The 24,733-nt window shown below is 43.2% G+C and overlaps 2 protein-coding genes across 3 annotated transcripts in view; one reads left to right on the top strand and one right to left on the bottom strand.

Moving 5' to 3' along the window:
* Nucleotides 1-8,476, bottom strand: part of abcb7 (ATP-binding cassette, sub-family B (MDR/TAP), member 7) — a 72,208-nt gene extending 63,732 nt beyond the window's left edge. The window contains exon 1 of one of the 2 annotated variants that reach the window (XM_061899675.1): nucleotides 8,292-8,476. In XM_061899675.1, coding sequence (XP_061755659.1) covers nucleotides 8,292-8,441 — 150 coding nt within the window. In that variant the 5' untranslated portion in view covers nucleotides 8,442-8,476. The remainder of the gene's footprint in view (nucleotides 1-8,291) is intronic. The other variant, XM_061899674.1, reaches the window with a different exon arrangement.
* A 4,251-nt stretch (nucleotides 8,477-12,727) lies between these two features.
* The window catches only part of uprt (uracil phosphoribosyltransferase (FUR1) homolog (S. cerevisiae)), a 33,089-nt gene continuing 21,083 nt past the window's right edge, over nucleotides 12,728-24,733 (top strand). The window contains exons 1-4 of the mRNA XM_061899682.1: nucleotides 12,728-13,265; nucleotides 21,664-21,706; nucleotides 21,774-21,843; nucleotides 21,934-21,996. Coding sequence (XP_061755666.1) covers nucleotides 13,054-13,265; nucleotides 21,664-21,706; nucleotides 21,774-21,843; nucleotides 21,934-21,996 — 388 coding nt within the window. The 5' untranslated portion in view covers nucleotides 12,728-13,053. The remainder of the gene's footprint in view (nucleotides 13,266-21,663; nucleotides 21,707-21,773; nucleotides 21,844-21,933; nucleotides 21,997-24,733) is intronic.

Raw genomic sequence — 24,733 nt, forward strand, 5'->3', positions numbered from 1 at the left:
GAAAAACCCCCGGGTAACAGCTGAGGAACTACAACAGGACATTGCAGAGGGGGAACGCAGGTTTCGTCCCAGACAATAAGGCGCACACTACGAGATGAAGGCCTCCATGCCAGAACTCCCAGGCGCACCCCACTTCTGACTACCAGGCACAAGAAAAATCAAATCCAGTACAGTATGCCAAAAATCATCTGGACAAACCCCAAAACTGGAACTCATTAGGCCTACGAATCAACGTTATGTCTGGAGGAGAAAAAAATGAAGCTTACAAAGAGAAGAACACCTTGCCTACTGTTAAGCATGGTGGGGGGGCAATCGTGCTCTGAGGCTGTTTCTCTGCCTCAGGTACCGGGAATCTCCAGCGCGTTCAAGGCAATATGAATGCTATTTCCTAGCAGGATATATTAGCTGCAAATGTCATGAAGTCAGTGACGAAGCTGAGGCTTGGGAGACGTTGGACCTTCCAACAGGACAAGGATCCCAAGCATACCTCCAAATCAACATCAGAGTGGTTCCAGAAGAAGGCCTGGAAGACTCTGGAGTGGCCTTCACAGTCGCCAGACCTAAATCCTCTAGAAAAGCTGTGGTGGGACTTGAAGAAGGCAGTTGCAGCACGCAAGCCCAAGAATATGAATGAACTGGAGGCCTTTGCCCAAGAAGAATGGGCTAAAATACCTGTAGATGCTTGCAAGAAGCTTATGTATCACCTTTGAAGGATGTCATTACTGCCAAAGGGTGTTCTACTAAGTACTAAAGATGCATGGAACTAGGGGGTTGAATCATTTTGTCAATGAGATATTAAGAAAAATGTCCTTTTTTGGTATTTTGTAAAATACAGTGTTACAATTTAAGTTGCATTTGTTTATGTGACACATCTTTATTTGATATGACTATAAACAAAATACGGAATAAATGTCCAACTTGCTAAAACACCAAAATTTTGTGGGGGTTGAATAATTTTGATCACAACTGAAAATAACATCCTGTAATTAGATTAATATATCTTTTTATCTTGTTAGTGCATAGTTAACACCAATGAGTTGACTGATGAACATTATCACATGATTTATTGAAAAAGTATAAATAATGACAAATAAAAATGTAATACTAACTGCAACATGTAAATATATATAAAAAAAAAATGATTTGTACATTTTCAGAATGTGCTTGTTAAAAGTAAAGTTAAAAGTACCAATGATTGTCACACACACACTGTGTGGCGAAATTAACCTCTGCATTTGACCCATCACCCTTGATTACCCCCTGGGAGGTGAGGGGAGCAGTGAGCAGTAGCGGTGGGAATCATTTTTGGTGATTTAAGCCCAATTCCAACCCTTGATGCTGAGTGCCAAGCAGGGAGGTAATGGGTCTGATTTTTATAGTCTTTGGTATGACTCGGCTGGGGTTTGAACTCACAACCTAGCGATCACAGGGCGGACACTCTAACCCAGGGGTCTCAAACTCAATTTACATGGGGGCCACTGGATGCAAAAAACTAGGTGAGGCTGGGCTGGAAGAAAAGATTTCTTAAAAAAATCTAACATGCACTTTTTAATGAATTCACCTTCTTTGGATGGCTTTCCCGCCCTAGCAACATACTTGGCAACTCTCGCGATCTTTCCGGGAAACACCTGAATATCAGTGCCCCTCCCGACAATCTCCCGGGGAAATCATTCTCCCGGTTTTCACCCAGACAACAATATCAAGGGCGTGCCGTGATGGCACTGCCTTTAGTGTCCTCTACAACCTGCCGTCTCGTCCGCTTTTCCACCACACAAACAGTGTGCTGGTCCAGTCACGTATTGTATGAGGCTTCTGCAGACCCACGGAAGTGACTGCAAAACATACTTGATCAACAGCCATACAGGTCACACTGAGGGTGGCCGTATAAACAACTTTATCACTGGTACAAATATGCGCTAAGCTGTGAACTCACACCAAACAAGATTGACAAACACATTTTGGGAGAACATCCGCACCGTAACACAACATAAACACAACAGAACAAATACCCAGAATCCAATGCAGGCCTAACTCTTCCGGGCTACAATAGGGGGCGGGGTTGGGGGTGGTGTATACTGTAGCCCGGAAGAGTTAGGGCTGCATGGGATACTGGGTATTTGTTCTGTTGTGTTTATGTTGTGTTACGGTGCGGATGTTCTCCTGAAGTGTGTTTGTCATTCTTGTGTGGTGTGGGTTCACAGTGTGGCACATATTTGTAACAGTGTTAATGTTGTTTATATGGCCACCCTCAGTGTGACCTGTGTGGCTGTTGATCAACTATGTCTTGCAGTCGCTTACTGCATCTACAGAAGCCAAATACAACATGTGGCTGGGCTGGCACGCTGTTTGTAAAGGTTGTAGAGGACGTTAAAGGCAGTGCCTCCACGGTTCCCCCTTAATATTGTTCTGGAGAGTGATTACCCCTGGAGGGGCACTGAAAATTGGGAGTCTCTCGCGAAAATCGAGGGTATACAAGTATGACGCTGTAAAGCGGCATTCATATCAAACTCGCGGGCCGCGCCAACATTACATTTTCACATCAAGGTGCGGGCCGCAAAATAACCTCTCGCGGGCAGCAATTGGCCCGCGTGTTTGAGACCCCTGCTCTAACCACAAGGCCACTGATTAGGTGAGAAGTTAACAAATCTGAAGTTGTCTTTATTTTTTAATTATCGTGCTGTGATTTTACTTGGGAGAAGATTTTTACCCATGCGACAACCCCCCCCCCCCCCTCCCCACACCCCTCCTCCCGATCCAAAATGAGTTGGAAACCCCTGTCTTAGACTTTGCATCATAACAAAACTGAAACAAGATGTTAAGGCTTCACTTTTACATGAGTTACTGTCCATCATAACAAAACTGAAACAAGATGTTAAGGCTTCACTTTTACATGAGTTGCTGTCCATCATAACAAAACTGAAACAAGATGTTAAGGCTTCACTTTTACATGAGTTACGGCCAATCATAACAAAACTGAAACAAGATTTTAAAGCGGTGACTTTTTAACTGGAGTTCGAAGAGTCGCCTGGTCGACTTTTGACCTTGCTGCACGTCATTTACGACGTGATATAAGCAGGGGAAAAAAATGCCTATACAGATAATATTCATGACAAATTTGTGCTTTGTTTTAAAGATGTGATTTTTGGTTTTACACTGTATGAACAAAAATTTGAAAAGTAATTCTACCTTTGCAACCTCATTATTCTATTGGCTAAGTTTTATATTCATAAATGTAAGTTTCTCAATACCCGACCTATCTTTTGTGCCTTTAAAGGTCTACTGAAAGCCACTACTAGCCACCACGCAGTCTGATAGTTTATATATCAATGATGAAATATTAACATTGCAACACATGCCAATACGGCCTTTTTAGTTTACTAAATTGCAATTTTAAATTTGGAGTTTTGTCTTGAAAATGTCGTGTAATGATGACGTGTACGCAAGACGTCACAGGTTTTTTGGAAATATGAGCGCTGCACACACACACAGCTAAAAGTCGTCTGCTTTAACGGCATAATTACACAGTATTTTGGAGATCTGTGTTGCCGAATCTTTTGCAATTTGTTCAATTAATATTGGAGAAGTCACAGTAGAAAGATGGAGTTGGGAAGCTTTAGCCTTTAGCCACACAAACACACAGTGATTCCTTGATTAAAATTCCTGGAGGTGAAACTTTACTATGGATCAGAGTGGTCAAGCCAACATGAATCACGACGGAATGTCAACCAGCAGGTTTCGGTGAGAAAATTGTGGTTAAAAAGTCGCTTCTTACCGGAGAAAAGCTGAGCTTGTGCCGTCCATAGCGGCCGTCGACTCCCCTGAGACACTGCGCGTCAACACACCCGTGGACACACCCCTCCGACTATCAGGTACTATCAAACTCACTAAAACACTAGCAACACAATAGAAAGATAAGAGATTTCTCAGAATTATCCTAGTAAATGTGTTTAAAAACATCAGAATCCGTCCCAATGCAATCGTGATTTTTTTTTTTCCTAGTCCGTCGCTATCAATATCCTCAAACACGAATCTTTCATCCTCGCTCAAATTAATGGGGAAATTGGCGTTTTCTCGGTCCGAATAGCACTTTTTGTTGGAGGCTCCCATTAAAATCAATGTGAATATGTGAGGAGCCCCCACATTTGTGACGTCATCATCTGCGACTTCCGGTTGAGGCAGCGCTTTTGTCTTAGCACCGAAAGTTGCAAACTTTATCGTGGATGTTCTCTACTAAATCCATTCAGCGAAAATATGGCAATATCGCAAAATGATCAGGTATGACACATAGAATGGACCTGCTATCCCCGTTTAAATAAGAAAATCTCATTTCAGTAGGCCTTTAACATCATATCAAAACTGAAACAAGATGTTAAGGTTTCACTTTTACATGAGTTGCCGCCAATCATGACAAAACTGAAACAAAATGTTAAAGCGGTCACTTTTTAACTTGAGTTAAAGGGGCGGTATAGCTCGGTTGGTAGAGCGGCAGTGCCTGCAACTTGAGGGTTGCAGGTTCGATCCCTGCCGTTGTGTCCTTGGGCAAGACACTTTGTAAAGCGCTTTGAGTCACTATAGAAAAATAAATGGGTTGTACTTGTATAGCGCTTTTCTACCTTCAAGGTACTTAAAGCGCTTTGACACTACTTCCACATTTACCCATTCACACACACATTCACACACTGGTGGAGGGAGCTGCCATGCAAGGCGCCAACCAGCAACCATCAGGAGCAAGGGTGAAGTGTCTTGCTCAGGACACAACGGACGTGACGAGGTTGGTACTAGGTGGGATTTGAACCAGGGACACTCGGGTTGCGCACGGCCACTCTTCCACTGCGCCACGCCGTCATATGTAGCGCCACGCGCTACATAAATACAATTCACTTCAATTCACTAGAAGAGTCACCTGGTCGACTTTTGACCTTGCTACACATCATTTACAGAAAAAAAACACGCCTATACGCCGGATGGTTGGGACAAACAAGCTTATCTAAAGTTGACTGACTTGGTCTCTTCAACATGTGATTATGATGACACGTGCTTGTGACGTTATTGGTTGAGCTGACATTTTAGCCCAGCACCACACACGGCTAAAAGTCGTCTCTTTTCATCGCATAATTACACAGTATTTTGGACATCTGTGTTGCTGAATCTTTTGCAATTTGTTCAATTAATAATGGAGACGTCAAAGAAGAATGCTGTTGGTGGATTACAGCTGCCTTTAGCAACCGAAACACAGCCGGTGTTTCTTTGTTTGTTGTGAAGCTTTAGCGAACATGTTTCTCTACCACATGTGTCAACCAGCAAGTTTTTGGATGAGAAAATTGTGATATTAGGTCGGCTCTTACCGGAGACTTGTGTGGAGTTAGCGTCCTCCTGCAGCAGCTGTCAAAAAGGCAGCTGTGATCTTGGCTCCTCCATTGGCTTCTCTCAGAGACACTGGCGGTCACCGCAGCCCTTCGACTTTCAGGTATGACTTTATAATCTCGCTAAAACACTATTAACACAATAAGCAGATGAGGGATTTTCCAGAATTATCCTAGTAAACGTGTCTAATAACATCTGAATCGCTAGTGCTTCACTCTAACTTTCCTCATCCACAAATCTTTCATCCATCCATCCATCCATCCATCCATTTCCTACCGCCTATTCCCTTTTGGGGTCGCAGGGGGCGCTGGCGCCTATCTCAGTTACAAACCGGCGGAAGGCGGGGTACACCCTGGATAAGTTGCCACGTCATCTTAATCATAACATTGCAACACATGCCAATACGGCCGGTTTGGTTAACTAAATTACAATTTTAAATTTACCGCTGAGTTTCTTGTTGAAAACGTCGCGGAATGATGACGCTTGGCTTCTCTCAGAGACACTGGTGGTCACCGCAGACCTCCGACTTTCAAGTATGACTTTATAATCTCGCTAAAACACTATTAACACAATAAGCAGATAAGGGATTTTCCAGAATTATCCTAGCAAACGTGTCTAATAACATCTGAATCGCTCCCAATGCCGTCGCCAATTTTTTTTTCTAGTGCTTCACTCTAACTTTCCTCATCCACAAATCTTTCATCCATCCATCCATCCATCCATCCATTTCCTACCGCCTATTCCCTTTTGGGGTCGCGGGGGGCGCTGGCGCCTATCTCAGTTACAATCTGGCGGAAGGCGGGGTACACCCTGGATAAGTCGCCACGTCATCTTAATCATAACATTGCAACACATGCCAATACGGCCGGTTTGGTTAACTAAATTACAATTTTAAATTTACCGCTGAGATTCTTGTTGAAAACGCCGCGGAATGATGACGCTTGGCTTCTCTCAGAGACACTGGTGGTCACCGCAGACCTCCGACTTTCAAGTATGACTTTATAATCTCGCTAAAACACTATTAACACAATAAGCAGATAAGGGATTTTCCAGAATTATCCTAGCAAACGTGTCTAATAACATCTGAATCGCTCCCACTGCCGTCGCCTATTTTTTTTTTCTAGTGCTTCACTCTAACTTTCCTCATCCACAAATCTTTCATCCATCCATCCATCCATTTCCTACCGCCTATTCCCTTTTGGGGTCGCGGGAGGCGCTGGCGCCTATCTCAGTTACAATCCGGCGGAAGGCGGGGTACACCCTGGATAAGTCGCCACGTCATCTTAATCATAACATTGCAACACATGCCAATACGGCCGGTTTGGTTAACTAATCACAATTTTAAATTTACCGCTGAGTTTCTTGTTGAAAACGTCGCGGAATGATGACGCTTGGCTTCTCTCAGAGACACTGGTGGTCACCGCAGACCTCCGACTTTCAGGTATGACTTTATAATCTCGCTAAAACACTATTAACACAATAAGCAGATAAGGGATTTTCCAGAATTATCCTAGTAAACGTGTCTAATAACATCTGAATCGCTCCCACTGCTGTCACCTATTTTTTTTCTAGTGCTTCACTCTAACTTTCCTCATCCACAAATCTTTCATCCATCCATCCATTTCCTACTGCTTATTCCCTTTTGGGGTCGCGGGGGGCGCTGGCGCCTATCTCAGTTACAAACCGGCGGAAGGCGGGGTACACCCTGGATAAGTCGCCACGTCATCTTAATCATAACATTGCAACACATGCCAATACGGACGGTTTGGTTAACTAAATTACAATTTTAAATTTACCGCTGAGTTTCTTGTTGAAAACGTCGCGGAATGATGACGATTGGCTTCTCTCAGAGTGGTCACCGCAGACCTCCGACTTTCAGGTATGACTTTATAATCTCGCTAAAACACTATTAAGACAATAAGCGGATAAGGGATTTTCCAGAATTATCCTAGTAAACGTGTCTAATAACATCTGAATCGCTCCCACTGCCGTCGCCTATTTTTTTTTTCTAGTGCTTCACTCTAACTTTCCTCATCCACAAATCTTTCATCCATCCATCCATCCATTTCCTACCGCCTATTCCCTTTTGGGGTCGCGGGAGGCGCTGGCGCCTATCTCAGTTACAATCCGGCGGAAGGCGGGGTACACCCTGGATAAGTCGCCACGTCATCTTCATCCTCGCTCAAACTAATGGGGAAATTGTCGCTATCTCGGGCCGAGTCGCTCTAGCTGCTGGTGGCCATGATTGTAAACAATGTGCGGATGTGAGGAGCTCCACAACCCTTGACGTCACGCGCACATCGTCCGCTACTTCCGGTACAGGCAAGGCTTTTTATTAGCGACCAAAAGTTGCAAACTTTATCGTGGATGTTCTCTACTAAATCCTTTCAGCAAAAATATGGCAATATCGCGAAATGATCAAGTATGACACATAGAATGGAGCTGCTATCCCCGTTTAAATAAGAAAATCTCATTTCAGTAGGCCTTTAAAAAAAATAAAAACACGCCTATACGCCGGGTGGGTGGGACAAACAAGCTTATCTAAAGTTGACTGACTCGGTCTCTTCAACATGTGATTATGACAGGCGACATTTGACCTCCCACTATATGTATGGCGAGCTTGTCTTGGTCACACAGCCGTCACGCAATCATCAAACACGCCAGGTTGAAGCTCCGTTCTCGGGTCAATGTAAACATTGGTGTCGGTACAAGAAGAGACCCCAGGTTAGCACACCTCGCTGGTATATTTGGAGAAGGTGTTTGCGTACAAGTGTATTTACGACAACAGCCACATGTAACAAGTAAACATATTCATTAATTATCATTAAAAAGCGAGTAAAGTTGACAACTTCTTCCCAGCCGCCCGTCCTTGTGTGCTGGCTGCCCCCAAACACGCACCGTGTCCCGGTCTCCTCTCCGTAACTTACCAGGTGATAACTTTGCCGCGTGTACTTCGTCCCGTTCTCGCCGCGGTTTTTACTCCAAATGTGGTATGAGCTCGTCCTTTGAAAAAGAAGTGCCAGTTTTCGACTTTGGAAGTGTGAGGCGCATTTTAGCGGCGCCAGCATCGGCGCCATGTTGCAAGGACAGAGAAGGCGGGGTTTGTGCGCACGCCGGTTTAGTAGCAACGACGTCATTTCCGGTCGCCACTGTCACGCGGTACCTGAGCTAAGAATGACTTTGACACCCCTGATATAATCCAGGCCCGGGGTCACCAACCTTTTTGAAAACAAGAACTACTTCTTGGGTACTGATTATTGTGAATTGCTACCAGTTTGATACACACTTCCACAAATTGCCAGAAATAGCCAATTTGCTCAATTTACATTTAATAAATAAATCTACCGTATTTCCTTGAATTGCCGCCGGGGCGCTAATTAATTTAAAACCTCTTCTCACTCCTGCGCTTACCAAAGGCATGCAGTAAAAGTAAGCATGCACTAACTGTTTTAAAATCTCTTCTCAAAGGCATGCAGTAAAAATTTGAGTGTGATGTAAGCTTGGACCTTAAATCCTACTGAAGAGCTCTTAATCTTCTTCCCTTTTTGCGATTTCAATTTACCCGTATTGAAATCAGCCTCCTCCATTTTGAAAACGATGACGGGAAGTGTCACTCGTGACGTAACGAGTTTGACCAGGCGGTAATACTGAGCATGCGCTAATTATTTTGCGAAGCGAGTTTGACCCGGCAGTAATTCAAGGCAGGCGCATACTATATGCCCTGCGGCAATTCAAGGAAATACGGTATACAGTGGGGTACAAAAGTATTTAGTCAGCCACAGATTGTGCAAGTTCTCCCACTTCAAATGAGGACTGAGGTCTGTAATTTTCATCATAGGTACACTTCAACTGGGAGAGACAGAATATGGAAACAAAATCCAGGAATTCTCATTGTAGGAATTTTAAAGAATTTATTTGTAAATTATGGTGGAAAATAAGTATTTGGTCAACCATTCAAAGCTCTCACTGATGGAAGGAGGTTTTGGCTCAAAATCTCACGATACATGGCCCCATTCATTCTTTCCTTAACACGGATCAATCGTCCTGTCCCCTTAGCAGAAAAACAGCCCCAAAGCATGATGTTTCCACCCCCATGCTTCACAGTAGGTATGGTGTTCTCGGGATGCAACTCCGTATTCTTCTTCCTTCAAACACGAGTTGAGTTTATACCAAAAAGTTCTATTTTGGTTTCATCTGATCACATGACATTCTCCCAATCCTCTGCTGTATCATCCATATATCCATTTTGGTATAAACTCAACTGGTGGTGTTTGGAGGAAGAAGAATACTGAGTTGCATCCCAAGAACACCATACCTACTGTGAAGCATGGGGGTGGAAACATCATGCATTGGGGCTGTTTTTCTGCTAAGGGGACAGGACGATTGATCCGTGTTAAGGAAAAAATGAATGGGGCCATGTATCGTGAGATTTGGAGCCAAAACCTCCTTCCATCAGTGAGAGCTTTGAATGGTTGACCAAATACTTATTTTCCACCATAATCCATCCATCATCCATCCATCATCTTCCGCTTATCCGAGGTCGGGTCGCGGGGGCAGCAGCCTAAGCAGGGAAGCCCAGACTTCCCTATCTCCAGCCACTTCGTCTAGCTCTTCCCGGGGGATCCCGAGGCGTTCCCAGGCCAGCCGGGAGACATAGTCTTTCCAACGTGTCCTGGGTCTTCCCCGTGGCCTCCTACCAGCTGGACGTGCCCTAAACACATCCCTAGGGAGGCGTTCGGGTGGCATCCTGACCAGATGCCCGAACCACCTCATCTGGCTCCTCTCGATGTGGAGGAGCAGCGGCTTTACTTTGAGTTCCTCCCGGATGGCAGAGCTTCTCACCCTATCTCTAAGGGAGAGCCCCGCCACCCGGCGGAGGAAACTCATTTCGGCCGCTTGTACCCGAGATCTTATCCTTTCGGTCATGACCCAAAGCTCATGACCATAGGTGAGGATGGGAACGTAGATCGACCGGTAAATTGAGAGCTTTGCCTTCCGGCTCAGCTCCTTCTTCACCACAACGGATCGATACAACGTCCGCATTACTGAAGACGCCGCACCGATCCGCCTGTCGATCTCACGATCCACTCTTCCCCCACTCGTGAACAAGACTCCTAGGTACTTGAACTCCTCCACTTGGGGCAGGGTCTCCTCCCCAACCCGGAGATGGCATTCCACCCTTTTCCGGGCGAGAACCATGGACTCGGACTTGGAGGTGCTGATTCTCATTCCGGTCGCTTCACACTCGGCTGCGAACCGATCCAGTGAGAGCTGAAGATCCCGGCCAGATGAAGCCATCAGGACTACATCATCTGCAAAAAGCAGAGACCTAATCCCGTGGCCACCAAACCGGAACCCCTCAACGCCTTGACTGCGCCTAGAAATTCTGTCCATAAAAGTTATGAACAGAATCGGTGACAAAGGGCAGCCTTGGCGGAGTCCAACCTTCACTGGAAACGTGTCCGACTTACTGCCAGCAATGCGGACCAAGCTCTGACACTGATCATACAGGGAGCGGACTGCCACAATAAGACATTCCGATACCCCATACTCTCTGAGCACTCCCCACAGGACTTCCCGAGGGACACGGTCGAATGCCTTCTCCAAGTCCACAAAGCACATGTAGACTGGTTGGGCAAACTCCCATGCACCCTCAAGAACCCTGCCGAGAGTATAGAGCTGGTCCACAGTTCCACGACCAGGACGAAAACCACACTGTTCCTCCTGAATCCGAGGTTCGACTATCCGGCGAAGCCTCCTCTCCAGTACACCTGAATAAACCTTACCGGGAAGGCTGAGGAGTGTGATCCCACGATAGTTGGAACACACCCTCCGGTCCCCCTTCTTAAAGAGAGGGACCACCACCCCGGTCTGCCAATCCAGAGGTACCGCCCCCGATGTCCACGCGATGCTGCAGAGTCTTGTCAACCAAGACAGCCCCACAGCATCCAGAGCCTTAAGGAACTCCGGGCGGATCTCATCCACCCCCGGGGCCTTGCCGCCGAGGAGCTTTTTAACTACCTCAGCGACCTCAGCCCCAGAAATAGGAGAGTCCACTACAGATTCCCCAGGCACCGCTTCCTCAAAGAAAGACGTGTTGGTGGGATTGAGGAGGTCTTCGAAGTATTCCCTCCACCGATCCACAACATCCGCAGTCGAAGTCAGCAGAACACCATCCGCACCATACACGGTGTTGATAGTGCACTGCTTCCCCTTCCTGAGGCGCCGTATGGTGGTCCAGAATCGCTTCGAAGCCGTCCGGAAGTCGTTTTCCATGGCTTCCCCGAACTCTTCCCATGTCCGAGTTTTTGCCTCCGCGACCGCTAAAGCTGCACACCGCTTGGCCCGTTTTCCACCATATTTACAAATAAATTCTTTAAAATTCCTACAATGTGAATTCCCTGATTTTTTTCCTCATTCTGTCTCCCACAGTTGAAGTGTACCTATGATGAAAATGACAGACCTCAGTCATCATTTTAAGTGGGAGAACTTGCACAATCGCTGGCTTAATAAATACTTTTGGCCCAACTGTATATATAAAAAAAAGGGTATTTCTGTCTGTCATTCCGTCGTACATTTTTTTCCTTTTGCGGAACGTTTTTTGTAGAGAATAAAAGATGAAAAAAACATTAAACTGAACGGTTTAAAAGAGGAGAAAACATGAAAAAAACGAAAATTAAATTTTGAAACATAGTTTATCTTCAATTTTGACTCTTTAAAATTCAAAATCCAACCGAAAAAAATGAAGAGAAAAACTAGCTAATTCCAATCTTTTTGAAAAAAAATTTAAAAAGAATGTATGGAATATCATGAGTAATTTTTCCTGATTAAGATTAATTTTAGAATTTTGGTGACATGTTTTAAATAGGTTAAAATCCAATCTGCACTTTGTTAGAATATATATATATATATAATAAATAATCATGTTAGTGCACCAGTCGAGGAAAATGAGCAAACTACATAAACATCATCCTGTAATTGGATTTTGATATTATTTTTTTTATCTTGATAGATTAAAAATGAACACCGATGAGTTGACTGATGAACCCATCCATCCATTTACTACTGCTTATTCCCTTTGGGGTCGCTGGTGCCAATCTCAGCTACAATCGGGCGGAAGGCGTTGTACACCCTGAACAATTCTCCACCTCATCACATAATTTATTCAGAAAGTATAAATAACGACTAATAAAGATAGAATACTGTTAACCAAAACATGTAAGTGTAGAAAAATCACCCACAACAACATTATGATTTGTACATTCTTTACAAATGTGGCATGAGGTCGTCCTTTGAAGAAGTGCCAGTTTTTGACGCATTTTAGCGGCGCCATGTTGGAAGGATAGAGTAGGCGGGGTTTATAGCGACCACGATCTACGTCATTTCCGGTTTCTACTGTCACTAATGTCCAAAGGAAGCAGGCTAACCGAGTGTTTATGCTACACAGCGTTGTTTTTAAGCGAATTAGCTCTATTTTGACATTTTCAACGACTTTGTTTGTACTTTATAGGTTTGCGCGTGTGGCATAAACGTTACAGTCGGATTAACTGGGGGATTTTCCTTCGAAAAGACGGGACTCCCAGATAAGGGCAGAACACGTTGTTCAACGGCGGACTAACGGCTGTCTAAAAGTGGGTCGCCGCTTCCGGAAGAAAAGAAGTGGCCGCCACTCACTTCACTTGCCCCAGGATGCCATGCCACAATCAGCAGGTGAACAATGTCAACACCGGCCAGGAGCACCCCATGAAGCAGGTCCGCTTTGCCAGCAGCAATGTGGCTCCGGAGCTAAGTGATGCTAACAGCGGCAGACCGCCGCTCAACCAAGAGCCGCTGGGGCCGCAACTTAAACTGCTGCCTCTCAACGACCAGATCCGAGAACTACAGACAATAATTAGAGACAAGTGAGTCACTGCTTTGTTTTCGCCTCTTACACTGACGTCCAACACATGTTTTGCCACATTTGAAGAAATCCAATACAATTAAAGGCCTACTGAAACCCACTACACGTAGTCTGATAGTTTATATATCAATGATGAAATATTAACATTGCAACACATGCCAATACGGCCTTTTTAGTTTACTAAATTGACAATTTTAAATTTCCCGGGAGTCCATCCATCCATCCATCATCCTCCGCTTATCCGAGGTCGGGTCGCGGGGGCAGCAGCCTAAGCAGGGAAGCCCAGACTTCACTCTTCCCAGCCGCTTCATCCAGCTCTTCCCGGGGGATCCCGAGGTGTTCCCAGGCCAGCCGGGAGACATAGTCTTCCCAACGTGTCCTGGGTCTTCCCCGTGGCCTCCTACCGGTTAGACGTGCCCTAAACACCTCCCTAGGGAGGCGTTCGGGTGGCATCCTGACCAGATGCCCGAACCACCTCATCTGGCTCCTCTCGATGTGGAGGAGCAGCGGCTTTACTTTGAGTTCCTCCCGGATGGCAGAGCTTCTCACCCTATCTCTAAGGGAGAGACCCGCCACCCGGCGGAGGAAACTCATTTCGGCCGCTTGTACCCGTGATCTTATCCTTTCGGTCATGACCCAAAGCTCATGACCATAGGTGAGGATGGGAACGTAGATCGACCGGTAAATTGAGAGCTTTGCCTTCCGGCTCAGCTCCTTCTTCACCACAACAGATCGATACAACGTCCGCATTACTGAAGACGCCGCACCGATCCGCCTGTCGATCTCACGATCCACTCTTCCCTCACTCGTGAACAAGACTCCTAGGTACTTGAACTCCTCCACTTGGGGCAGGGTCTCCTCCCCAACCCGGAGATGGCACTCCACCCTTTTCCGGGCGAGAACCGGGAGTTTCGTCTTGAAATCGTTGTGTAATGATGACGTGTACGCATGACGTCACGGAGTTTAAAGGGGAACATTATCACAATTTCCAAAGGGTTGAAAACAATACAAATCAGTTCCCAGTGGCTTGTTGTATTTTTTGAAATTTTTTTCAAAATTTTACCGGTCCGGAATATCCCTTTTAAAAGTGCCTTATTTTCGCTCTCTCGAAGCCACTGTTCATTTTCCTGTGACGTCACACAGTGCTGCCAATGTAAACAAACAATGGCACATAGAACAGCAAGATATAGCGACATTAGCTCGGATTCAGACTCCGATTGCAGCGGCTTAAGCGATTCAACAGATTACGCTCGTTTTGAAACGAATGGTTGGAGTATGAAATTATTCAAGAAGAAACTGGAGCTATTGAGTGAATAGCTATTGACGCTATTCATAGCCATAGCATGGCCGAATAGCTGCGTTAGCATTGCCTGTAAAATGTGCGGACCAAACGATCAGGACTTTCGCATCTTGTGACACTGGAGCAACTTAAATCCTTTGATTGGTAAGTGTTTTTTTCGCATTAAATGTGAGTGGAAGGAAATGTAATATAGTTCCAAATGCATCTGCAGGTTATCCATACATCTCTGTGCCATGTCTGCTTTAGCACCGCTGGTAAATAGCATGTTAGCATCGATTAGCATAGCATGTTAGCATCGATTAGCTGGCAGTCACGCCGCGACCAAATATGTCTGATTAGCACATAAGTCGACATCATCAACAAAACTCACCTTTGTGATCTCGTTGACTTTATCGTTGCAAATGCATCTGCAGGTAATCCATACATCTCTGTGTCATGTCTGTCATCGCCGGTAAAATGTGCAGACACTCTGGCACATTCAATGGGGGTCCGGCGGCAGATTTCTTGCCACTTTCACATCTTCGGTGCAACTTGAATCCCTCCCTGTTAGTGTTGTTACACCCTCTGACAACACACCGACGAGGCATGAGGTCTCCAAGGTTCCAAAAAATAGTCGAAAATAACAGAGCTGAGACCCGGTGTTTGCAATGTGTTGAAAATGAAAATGGCGGCTGTATTACCTCGGTGACGTCACGTTCTGACGTCATCACAAAAAGAGCGATAAACAGAAAGGCGTTTAATTCGCCAAATATCACCCATTTAGAGTTCGGAAATCGGTTAAAAAATTATGGTCTTTTTTCTGCACCATCAAGGTATATATTGACGCTTACATAGGTTTGGTGATAATGTTCCCCTTTAAGGAAATATGAGCACTGCACACACACACAGCTTAAAGTCGTCTGCTTTAACGGCATAATTACACAGTATTTAGGAGATCTGTGTTGCTGAATCTTTTGCAATTTGTTCAATTAATATTGGAGAAGTCACAGTAGAAATATGGAGTTGGGAAGCTTTAGCCTTTAGCCACACAAACACACGGTGATTCCTTGTTTAAAATTCCTGGAGGTGAAAATTTGCTATGGATCAGAGCACGGTCAAGCGGCAACGGATCCCGAATGTCCACCAGCAGGTTTCGGTGAGAAAATTGTGGTTAAAAAGTCGCCACTTACCGGATATCAGCTGAGCTTGTGCCGTCCGTACAGCTGCCGTCGACTCCCCTGAGACACTGCGCGTCAACACAACCGTGGACGTACACCTCCGACTATCAGGTACTATTTAACTCACTAAAACACTAGCAACACAATAGAAAGATAAGGGATTTCCCAGAATTATCCTAGTAAATGTCTCTAAAAACATCGGAATCCGTCCCAATGCAATCGCGTTTTTTTTTTTTTTATCTTTTTTTTTTTTCCTAGTCCGTCGCTATCAATATCCTCAAACACAAATCTTTCATCCTCGCTCAAATTAATGGAGGAAATTGTTGTTTCCTAAGTCCAATTAGCACTTTTTAGTTGGAGGCTCCCATTAAAAACAATGTGATGTGAGGAGCCCCCATACTTGTGACGTCATCGTCTGCGACTTCCGGTAGAGGCAGGGCTTTAACTTTACACCGAAAGTTGCGAACTTTATCGTGGATGTTCTCTACTAAATCCTTTCAGCAAAAATATGGCAATATCGCGAAATGATCAACTATGACCCATAGAATGGACCTGCTATCCCCGTTTAAATAAGAATATCTCATTTCAGTAGGCCTTTAAAGCTGCAAGCAGCGATGGACGGGGCTGACTTTAGCTGGTGTTTCCTGCCTTTACCCATTCAACATATCTTTACCTGCACATTACCTACCTTCCTTGCATCCTGGGGTCACACTGGTGCTTCTTTCTTTCACCCATATATGCTGTAGCTTCCTGCCATCAGGAAATTCGGTCCCTAATGGTTGAATACTGTGTATTCAATAACTCAGGGGTTGGGAACCTATTTGGTTGAGAGTGCCATACAAGCCAAATATTTTAAAAAATATTTCCGTGAGAGCCGTATAATATTTTTTTTAAGACTGAATACAACTAAATGCGTGCCTTTTTAAAGGCCTACTGAAAGCCACTACTACCGACCACACAGTCTGATAGTTTATATATCAATGATGAAATATTAACATTGCAACACATGCCAGTACGGCCGGTTTAGTTTACTAAATTGCAATTTTAAATTTCGCGCAAAACGTCGCGGTATGATGACGCGTGCGTGTTACGTCACGAATTGCAGAGGACATTTTGTTCCAGCCCGATATAAGTCGTCTGCTTTAATCTCATTATTCCACAATATTCTGGACATCTGTGTTGCTGAATATTTTGCAATTTTTTCACTTAATAATGGAGTTGTCAAAGAAGAAAGATGTAGGTGGGAAGCGGTGTATTGCGGCTGCCTTTAGCACCACAAACACAGCCGGTGTTTCCTTGTTTACATTCACGAAGGTGAAGCTTTACTATGGAACAGAGCGGTCAAGCGAACGTGGTTCTCTACCACATGTCAACCGGCAGGTTTCGGTGAGAAAATGGTGGTAATATGTCGGCTCTTACCGTAGACATGAGCGGAGCTTGCGTCCTTCTTCGTGCACCTGTCAAAAAAGCAGCTGCGGACTCTCTTGCCTCCTCCGACCGGCTGCCCCCGAACGTGGGATGCTTCTACCGTGGAGGAGGGGGGAAAAAAGCTCAGCCCGGCCCGACCGCCTGCCTTCGCTTCGCCTCGTCGAGAAACGTGGCTTCCCTCAGAGACACTGGCGGTCAGCACACCCGTGGCCACACCCCTCCGACTTTCAGGTACGACTATATAATCTCACTAAAACACTAGTAACACAATAAGCAGATAAGGGATTTCCCAGAATTATCCTAGTAAATGTGTCTAATAACAACTGAATCGCTCCCACTGACCTGTCTTTTTTTTTTTTTTTACTAGTCCTTCACTCTCACTATCCTCATCCACAAATCTTTCATCCTCGCTCAAATTAATGGGGAAATTGTCGCTTTCTCGGTCCAAATCGCTCTCGCTGCTGGTGGCCATGATTGTAAACAATGTGAGGATTTGAGGAGTTCTACAACCCGTGATGTCACACGCGCATTGTCTGCTACTTCCGGTACAGGCAAGGCTTTTTTATTAGCGACCAAAAGTTGCAAAGTTTCTCGTCGATCTTCTCTACTAAATCCTTTCAGCAAAAATATGGCAATATCGCAAAATGATCAAGTATGACACATAGAATGTACCTGATAACCCCGTTTGAATAAGTAAATCTCATTTCAGTAGGCCTTTAAGTTAGACCAACATTTTTAGAGTATAATAAGTCTCTTATTCTTTTTAATAACATTGTTATTCTGAAGCTAGCCAACAAAAAATACAATACTTCTTACCATTAATGCAACTTCTTGAACAGGTGCTGTAGAAACCGGATGGATGGATTAAAATGCATGAGAATGTTTTATATTTTGAATGTTATTTTTGACACTGTGGTCACCAGCGGAATTATTCATTACTTATCGTGTTAAGCAATGTCAGCTCAGATTTATCTGAGAGGCAGGTGCAGTCATCAAAAGAGCCACATCTGGTTCTAGACCCATAGGTTCTCTACTCCTGCAATATCTACCGTATTTTTCAGACTATAAGTTGCAGTTTTTTCATAGTTTGGCCGGGGGTGCGACTTATACCCAGGAGCAACTTATGTGTGAAATTATTAACACATTACAGTAAAATATAAAATAATATTATTTAGTTAATTCATGTGAGAGACTAGACATATAAGACTTCATCAGATTTAGGGATTAGGGGTGACAGATTGTTTGGTAAACGTATAGCATGTTCTATATCCATCCATCCATTTTCTATCGCTTATTCCCTTTGGGTTCGCAGGGGGCGCTGGTGCCTATCTTAGCTACAATCAGGCGGAAGGCGTTGTACACCCTGGACAAGTCACCACCTCATCGCAGGGCCAACACAGATAGACAGACAACACTCATATTCTCACACTAGGGCCAATTTAGTGTTGCCAATCAACCTATCCCCAGGTGCATGTCTTTGGAGGTGGGAGGAAGCCGGAGTACCCGGAGGGAACCCACGCAGTCACGGGGAGAACATGCAAACTCCACACAGAAAGATCCCGAGCCCGGGATTGAACCCAGGACTACTCGCGACCTTTGTATTGTGAGGCAGACGCACTAACCCCTCTTTCACCGTGCTGCCCGCATGTTCTATATGTTATAGTTATTTGAATGACTCTTACCATAATATGTTACATTAACATACCAGGCACGTTCTCAGTTGGTTATTTATGCCTCATATAACCTACACTTATTCAGCCTGTTGTTCATTATTCTTTATTTATTTTAAATTGCCTTTCAAATGTCTATTCTTGGTGTTGGGTTTTATCAAATAAATTTCCCCCAAAAATGCGACTTATACTCCAGTGCGACGTATATATGTTTTTTTCTTCTTTATTATGCATTTTTGGCAGGAGCGACTTATACTCCGAAAAATACGGTGGTGTATCGTGAGATATTGTTTGGTGTGCCAATTAGCTAAAATTTCACCTAATTGGGTTAAAAATATTTTTTTGCAAACCAGTAGGGCTGGGCGATATATTCCACCAACAGCATTATTCTTTATCGTCTCCATTATTATTTGAACAAATTGCGAAAGATTCAGCAACACAGATGTCCAAACTACTGTGTAATTATGCGATGAAAAGAGACGACTTATAGCCGTGTGTGGTGCTGGGCTAATATGTCCGCTACAACCCGAGACGTCACAAAGACACGTATTCATTCTGCGACGTTTTCAACAAGAAACACCGCGGGAAATTTAAAATTGTAATTTAGTAAACTAAACCGGCCGTGTTGGCATGTGTTGCAATGTTAATATTTCATCATTGATATATAAACTATCAGACTGCGTGGTGGGTAATAGTGGCTTTCAGTAGGCCTTTAAACTAGCACACCTTCCCATTGAAGCTACAGTGTAAGCAGATGGAAAAGTGTGACTCATCACTCCAGAGAAGGCATCTCTGCTGCTCGAGAGTCCAGTGGCGACATGCTTTACACCACTGAAACCCACATTTTGCATTGGACTTGGTGATGTATGGCTTAGATGCAGCTGTCCGGCCATGGAAACCCATTCCATGAAGCTCTCTGCGTACTGTACGTGGGCTAATTGTAAGGTCAGATGAAGTTTGGAGCTCTGTAGCAACTGACTGTGCAGAAAGTCTTTGCACTATGCGCTTCAGCATCCACTGACCCCTCGCTGTCAGTTTACGTGGCCTACCACTTGATGGCTGAGTTGCTGTTGTTCCCAAACTCTTCACTTTTCTTTTAATAAAGTTGACTTTGGAATATTTAGGAGCGAGGAAATTTCACGACTGGATTTGTTGCACAGGTGGCATCCAATGACAGTTCCACGCTGGAAATCACTGAAAGCGGACCATTCTTTCACAAGTGTTTGTAGAAACAATCTCCATGCCTAAGTGCTTGATTTTATACACCGGACCAAGTGATTAGGATACCTGATTCTCATCATTTGAATGGGTGGCCATATACTTTTGGCAGTATAGTGTATCTCAGTGGTTCTCAAATGGGGGTACGCGTACCCCTGGGGGTACTTGAAGGTATGCCAAGGGGTAAGTGATATTTTTTTTTAAATATTCAAAAAATAGCAACAGTTCAAAAATCCTTTATAAATGCTATTTTTTGAATAATACTTAAACAAAATATAAATGTAAGTTCATAAACTGTGAAAAGAAATGCAACAATGCAATATTCAGTGTTGACAGCTAGATTTTTTGTGGTCATGTTCCATAAATATTGATGTTAAATATTTATTTTTTGTGAAGAAATGTTTAGAATGAAGTTCATAAATCCAGATGGATCTCTATTACAATCTCCAAAGAGGGCACTTTAAGTTGATGATTACTTCTATGTGGAGAAATCTTTATTTATAATTGAATCACTTGTTTATTTTTCAACAACTTTTTAATTATTTTTATATCTTTATTTTTTTTTTAAATAGTTCAGTAAAGACTACTACAAATGAGCAATATTTTACACTGTTATACAATTTAATAAATCAGAAACTGATGACATAGTGCTGTATTTTACTTCTTTATCTCTTTTTTTCAACCAAAAATGCTTTTCTCTGATTAGGAGGTACTTGAATTAAAAAAAAGTTCACATGGGGTACATCACTGAAAAAAGTTTGAGAACCACTGGTGTATCTCATCCCTCCCCTTTATCTTCAAGATCAAGATAGAAACCTCATGCATTTTTGTTGTCAACTTGAATGTGTTCTAATATAAGAGTCAATTATATTTCATATGTGAAGTCAATTATATTTATGTAGCGCTTTTTCCTCTCTGGACTCAAAGCTCAAGCGGACGGTGTGGCAAAGTTGGTAGAGTGGCTGTGCCAGCAATCTGAGGGTTACTGGTTCAATCCCCACCTTCTACCATCCTAGTCACGTCCGTTGTGTCCTTGGGCAAGACACTTCACCCTTGCTCCTGATGGGTCCTGGTCAGCGCCTTGCATGGCAGCTCCCGCCGTCAGTGTGTGAATGTGTGTGTGAATGGGTGAATATAGAAATACTGTCAAAGCGCTTTGGGCTCCTTTAAAAAGGGGTAGAAAAGCGCTTTACAAGTACATCCCATTTACATTTACAAAGCGCTTCACATCGTGAAACCCAATATCTAAGTTACATTCAAAGCAGTGTGGGTGGCACTGGGAGCAGGTGGGTAAAGTGTCTTGCTCAAGGACACAACGGCAGTGACTAGAATGGTGTAAGCGGGCGCCGAACTTGGAACCCTTAAGTTGCTACCAACCGAGCCATACCGCCCACATTTGATGCCAGCTTCAAACCAGTGTTTTATTGATTGACAATGTCGACATATGTGTTTTTTATAAATCATCAAATCTGTCACTTGGAAAGTGTGTGCACATAATTTCTCTGATACGTATATATTGTAACCTCCAAAATAATACTAAAGCAGTTAAATTCTTGCATGTTTTATATTATTAGAGAATCATGTATTCTTAAATTGGTAACCTGTTGGATGTTTGTGTGTTCACAGGACTACCAGCAGAGGAGATTTTGTGTTCTGTGCTGACCGACTGGTAGGTTTTTACCACATCAAACACATGCTATGTTCTTAGATGCTAATAAACGTTGCCGTCCCCACAGATCAGACTGGTCGTGGAAGAAGGCTTGAATCAACTGCCCTACTCAGAGTGCACTGTGACCACACCAACAGGTCAGAATCACTTGAAAACAGGGAATATATGCTCCTGTAAAGCGGCCAATATTCATTTATGACTGCTCTTGTTCCATATTTTGTCTTAAGGGTACAAGTACGAAGGAGTTAAGTTTGAGAGAGGCAACTGCGGCGTCAGCATAATGAGGAGTGGTAAGTTAAACAGCATGACACACCTCCACCGTATAAATAGTAGGTTTTGTGTGTTTTTTCTAATCATGTGAACTATTTAAATAAGAAAATAAACTAATTTGTTAGGTGAAAATATGTGTCAGACATATATTTAAGAAATAACATTGAATTAAGGCTGCTTGAGGATATCGCAGCAACAAACATTTTTATCAACGACGCACATCAAGTTGAAAATACTACCTTAAAGTGAAACACATACTCTTCAAGATGGAACCGACAGTATTGCCAATCCTCTTGGCGACTTTTATTGTAAACAGCTACTAGCGACAAATCAAATGACTTTTTATATTGCTAAACGGGCATCCACCGCATGCAGGACATCAAAAACATCCGTGGGGACCAAAACCTTCAAGATGATGTCATTCATATCACTGCAGCTGATCTGTGGTGCAATACCTTAAAGAGGCGCAATTACAGCAAAGATGAAGCAAATGTACTACACAAACAAAAGCATCAATTCACAAATACAGATTGAATGTGAATTTATTTTCCTTCCTGGAGAACGCAGGACATATGTAAATGATCACAAGGAGCTGGGGTCACATTGTACCAAAAAAAGAGATCAGCATTGCCGTCTGAAAAAGGTAAACAAGCGTGTTTTTTTTAACAACTAAAGAGTAAATGATACAGTATCTTAAGTTGTTTGTGTTTACTAAATTATCGATTAGTAACTACCTTGTTTGCAAGATTATTGCAAATTGCAAAGACTTTCAGAATGTGCACAATGTCATCAAGTTTTGAGCAAATCAATGACTTGCAGTTCAGTAAAACATTTAAAAAAGGTTTCTTTGTGACATTCTGACTACCAAATTGCATTTGTACCCAAATATTGGGGTATTTTCTTCAGCAAATTTTATTTATGCAAGCAAATAATAACTAGAGTGTGATAAATCTAATTCAAAAAAATTAATCACTTTAAAACCCTAGTTTTAAGTAGTGATGTGCGGATTGATACTGAAATATCGATACTGCCGATTTCAGATCTGTATGCTCCAATATCCATTCTCAAATCAAAATACAGATAAGTTTAATACTTTAGATTTTTAGATAATGTATTTCATGAACAGGAACACAGTGTAAATGAACTGAATCCTTGCAATCTTGTCTAAATGAAATGGTAGCAACTACATTTTCTTCCACCTAGGGAAATACATAATGTGCAAGTGCAGCGGCACCCATTTAGTCTGTTATTTGTCTCTTGCTCACAATTAATGAGTCACTCCGTATCATAAAAGTGTATGTATTCTTTTATCGTAGGCTGTTTGGAGACACTATACATACAGAGTTGAATCTAAATGAGAACACATCCAGTGCAAAATAACATCATTTGATTTGTCCCGTGATTTAATATCATTTGAAGATGATTCCCCAAGAGGAACAACACTTGAAATACACAACTTTTAAAATGTAAGTATATTTGCACAAAGTATTAGTATCGGATCGGTGTTGTAAATACCAGCCTGAATATTACTCAGGATTGAATCGGAAAGAAAATCTTTAGTACATCTTTAGTTAGAAATTTAACTATCTATCCGTCCATTTTTTACCGCTTATCCCTAGTACTCTCCCGTCCAAAGGCAAAACCCAGTAACTCGATTTTGGTCAAAACTGAGCTGATAATAATTTTGGAGTTCCTAGGTGAAATGCTTTACATTAGTGTATGCGATATTGTAATTTGTTCCGTAAGTAAGCTGTTACGCGCATGGCTGGACCTAGCAACTACCACATAACTGCGTAGGTACAACAGAAAAACCTAGTATGTCAAGGGACCAATCGAAGCTTCTATGTCAGGAGACATTTGCAGGATTGGGGGCCGATGGTCAACCTGATTAAGTGATATTATGGCACGAGGGGATATTTGGAAGATTGGCCCAGGACGTTGCAAGCACCTTCATTAAATGTATTGTTCGTGATTCTTCCCCTTGCATACTCTTTTGGGCAGATAACTGTGGAGGTCAAAATAAAAACTGGACGCTGTACACGGCTCTTGCCCAATGTGCAAACGCAGAATGGGCCCCCCCTGAGATTGTGATAAAATATCTGGAGAAAGGGCACACGTACATGAGAGCAGATTCAATCCATGGCTCAATCGGCAAGAAAATGAAAGCTCAAGAAAACATCTATATGTTTGATGACTTTGTAGATATCTGTAAGACAGCATCAAGATAGATTGGTTTTCCTTTATTTTCTCAAAATCAGCTAGACGTGAGTTACTAGGTTTTGCCTTTGGACGGGAGTACTGTCAACAGTAGTGCGGTAACTAATTAATTACATTTCATTGTTTGTTTGACGTAATTAATAGACGCTTATCATTGAAAGCCAAACTTTTGTTATGACGGCAGAACTGTCACATTCTGCTATGATTTGGTTTAGCTTCACCCAGGATGCTAGGACATGGCTGCGCATTGGATCAATGACGTATTCATAATAAATAAAGCTCACCTGAGGAGCAACGGTATGGTGCAAAGCATAGACATCTTATAAGTAAACACAGCATTGGCTGATGTGACACTAGGAATTGGGCCGCCGTCTTAAGTGGTGATGAGGAGCCGGCGAGCAGCCTAAACTGACAGTTGACAGGTAGAAAATAAAAATGCCGGGCTGGTGTCAGCGTTTTCCTGCTCAAATGAGAGGACTGTCGAAAATAGGAATCAGGGGATTACTTTTCACAAGTAAGATTTAACATTAATGTACTATT

Source organism: Nerophis ophidion, linkage group LG05, assembly GCF_033978795.1.
Source record: "Nerophis ophidion isolate RoL-2023_Sa linkage group LG05, RoL_Noph_v1.0, whole genome shotgun sequence".
NCBI classification, from domain to species: Eukaryota; Metazoa; Chordata; class Actinopteri; order Syngnathiformes; family Syngnathidae; genus Nerophis; species Nerophis ophidion.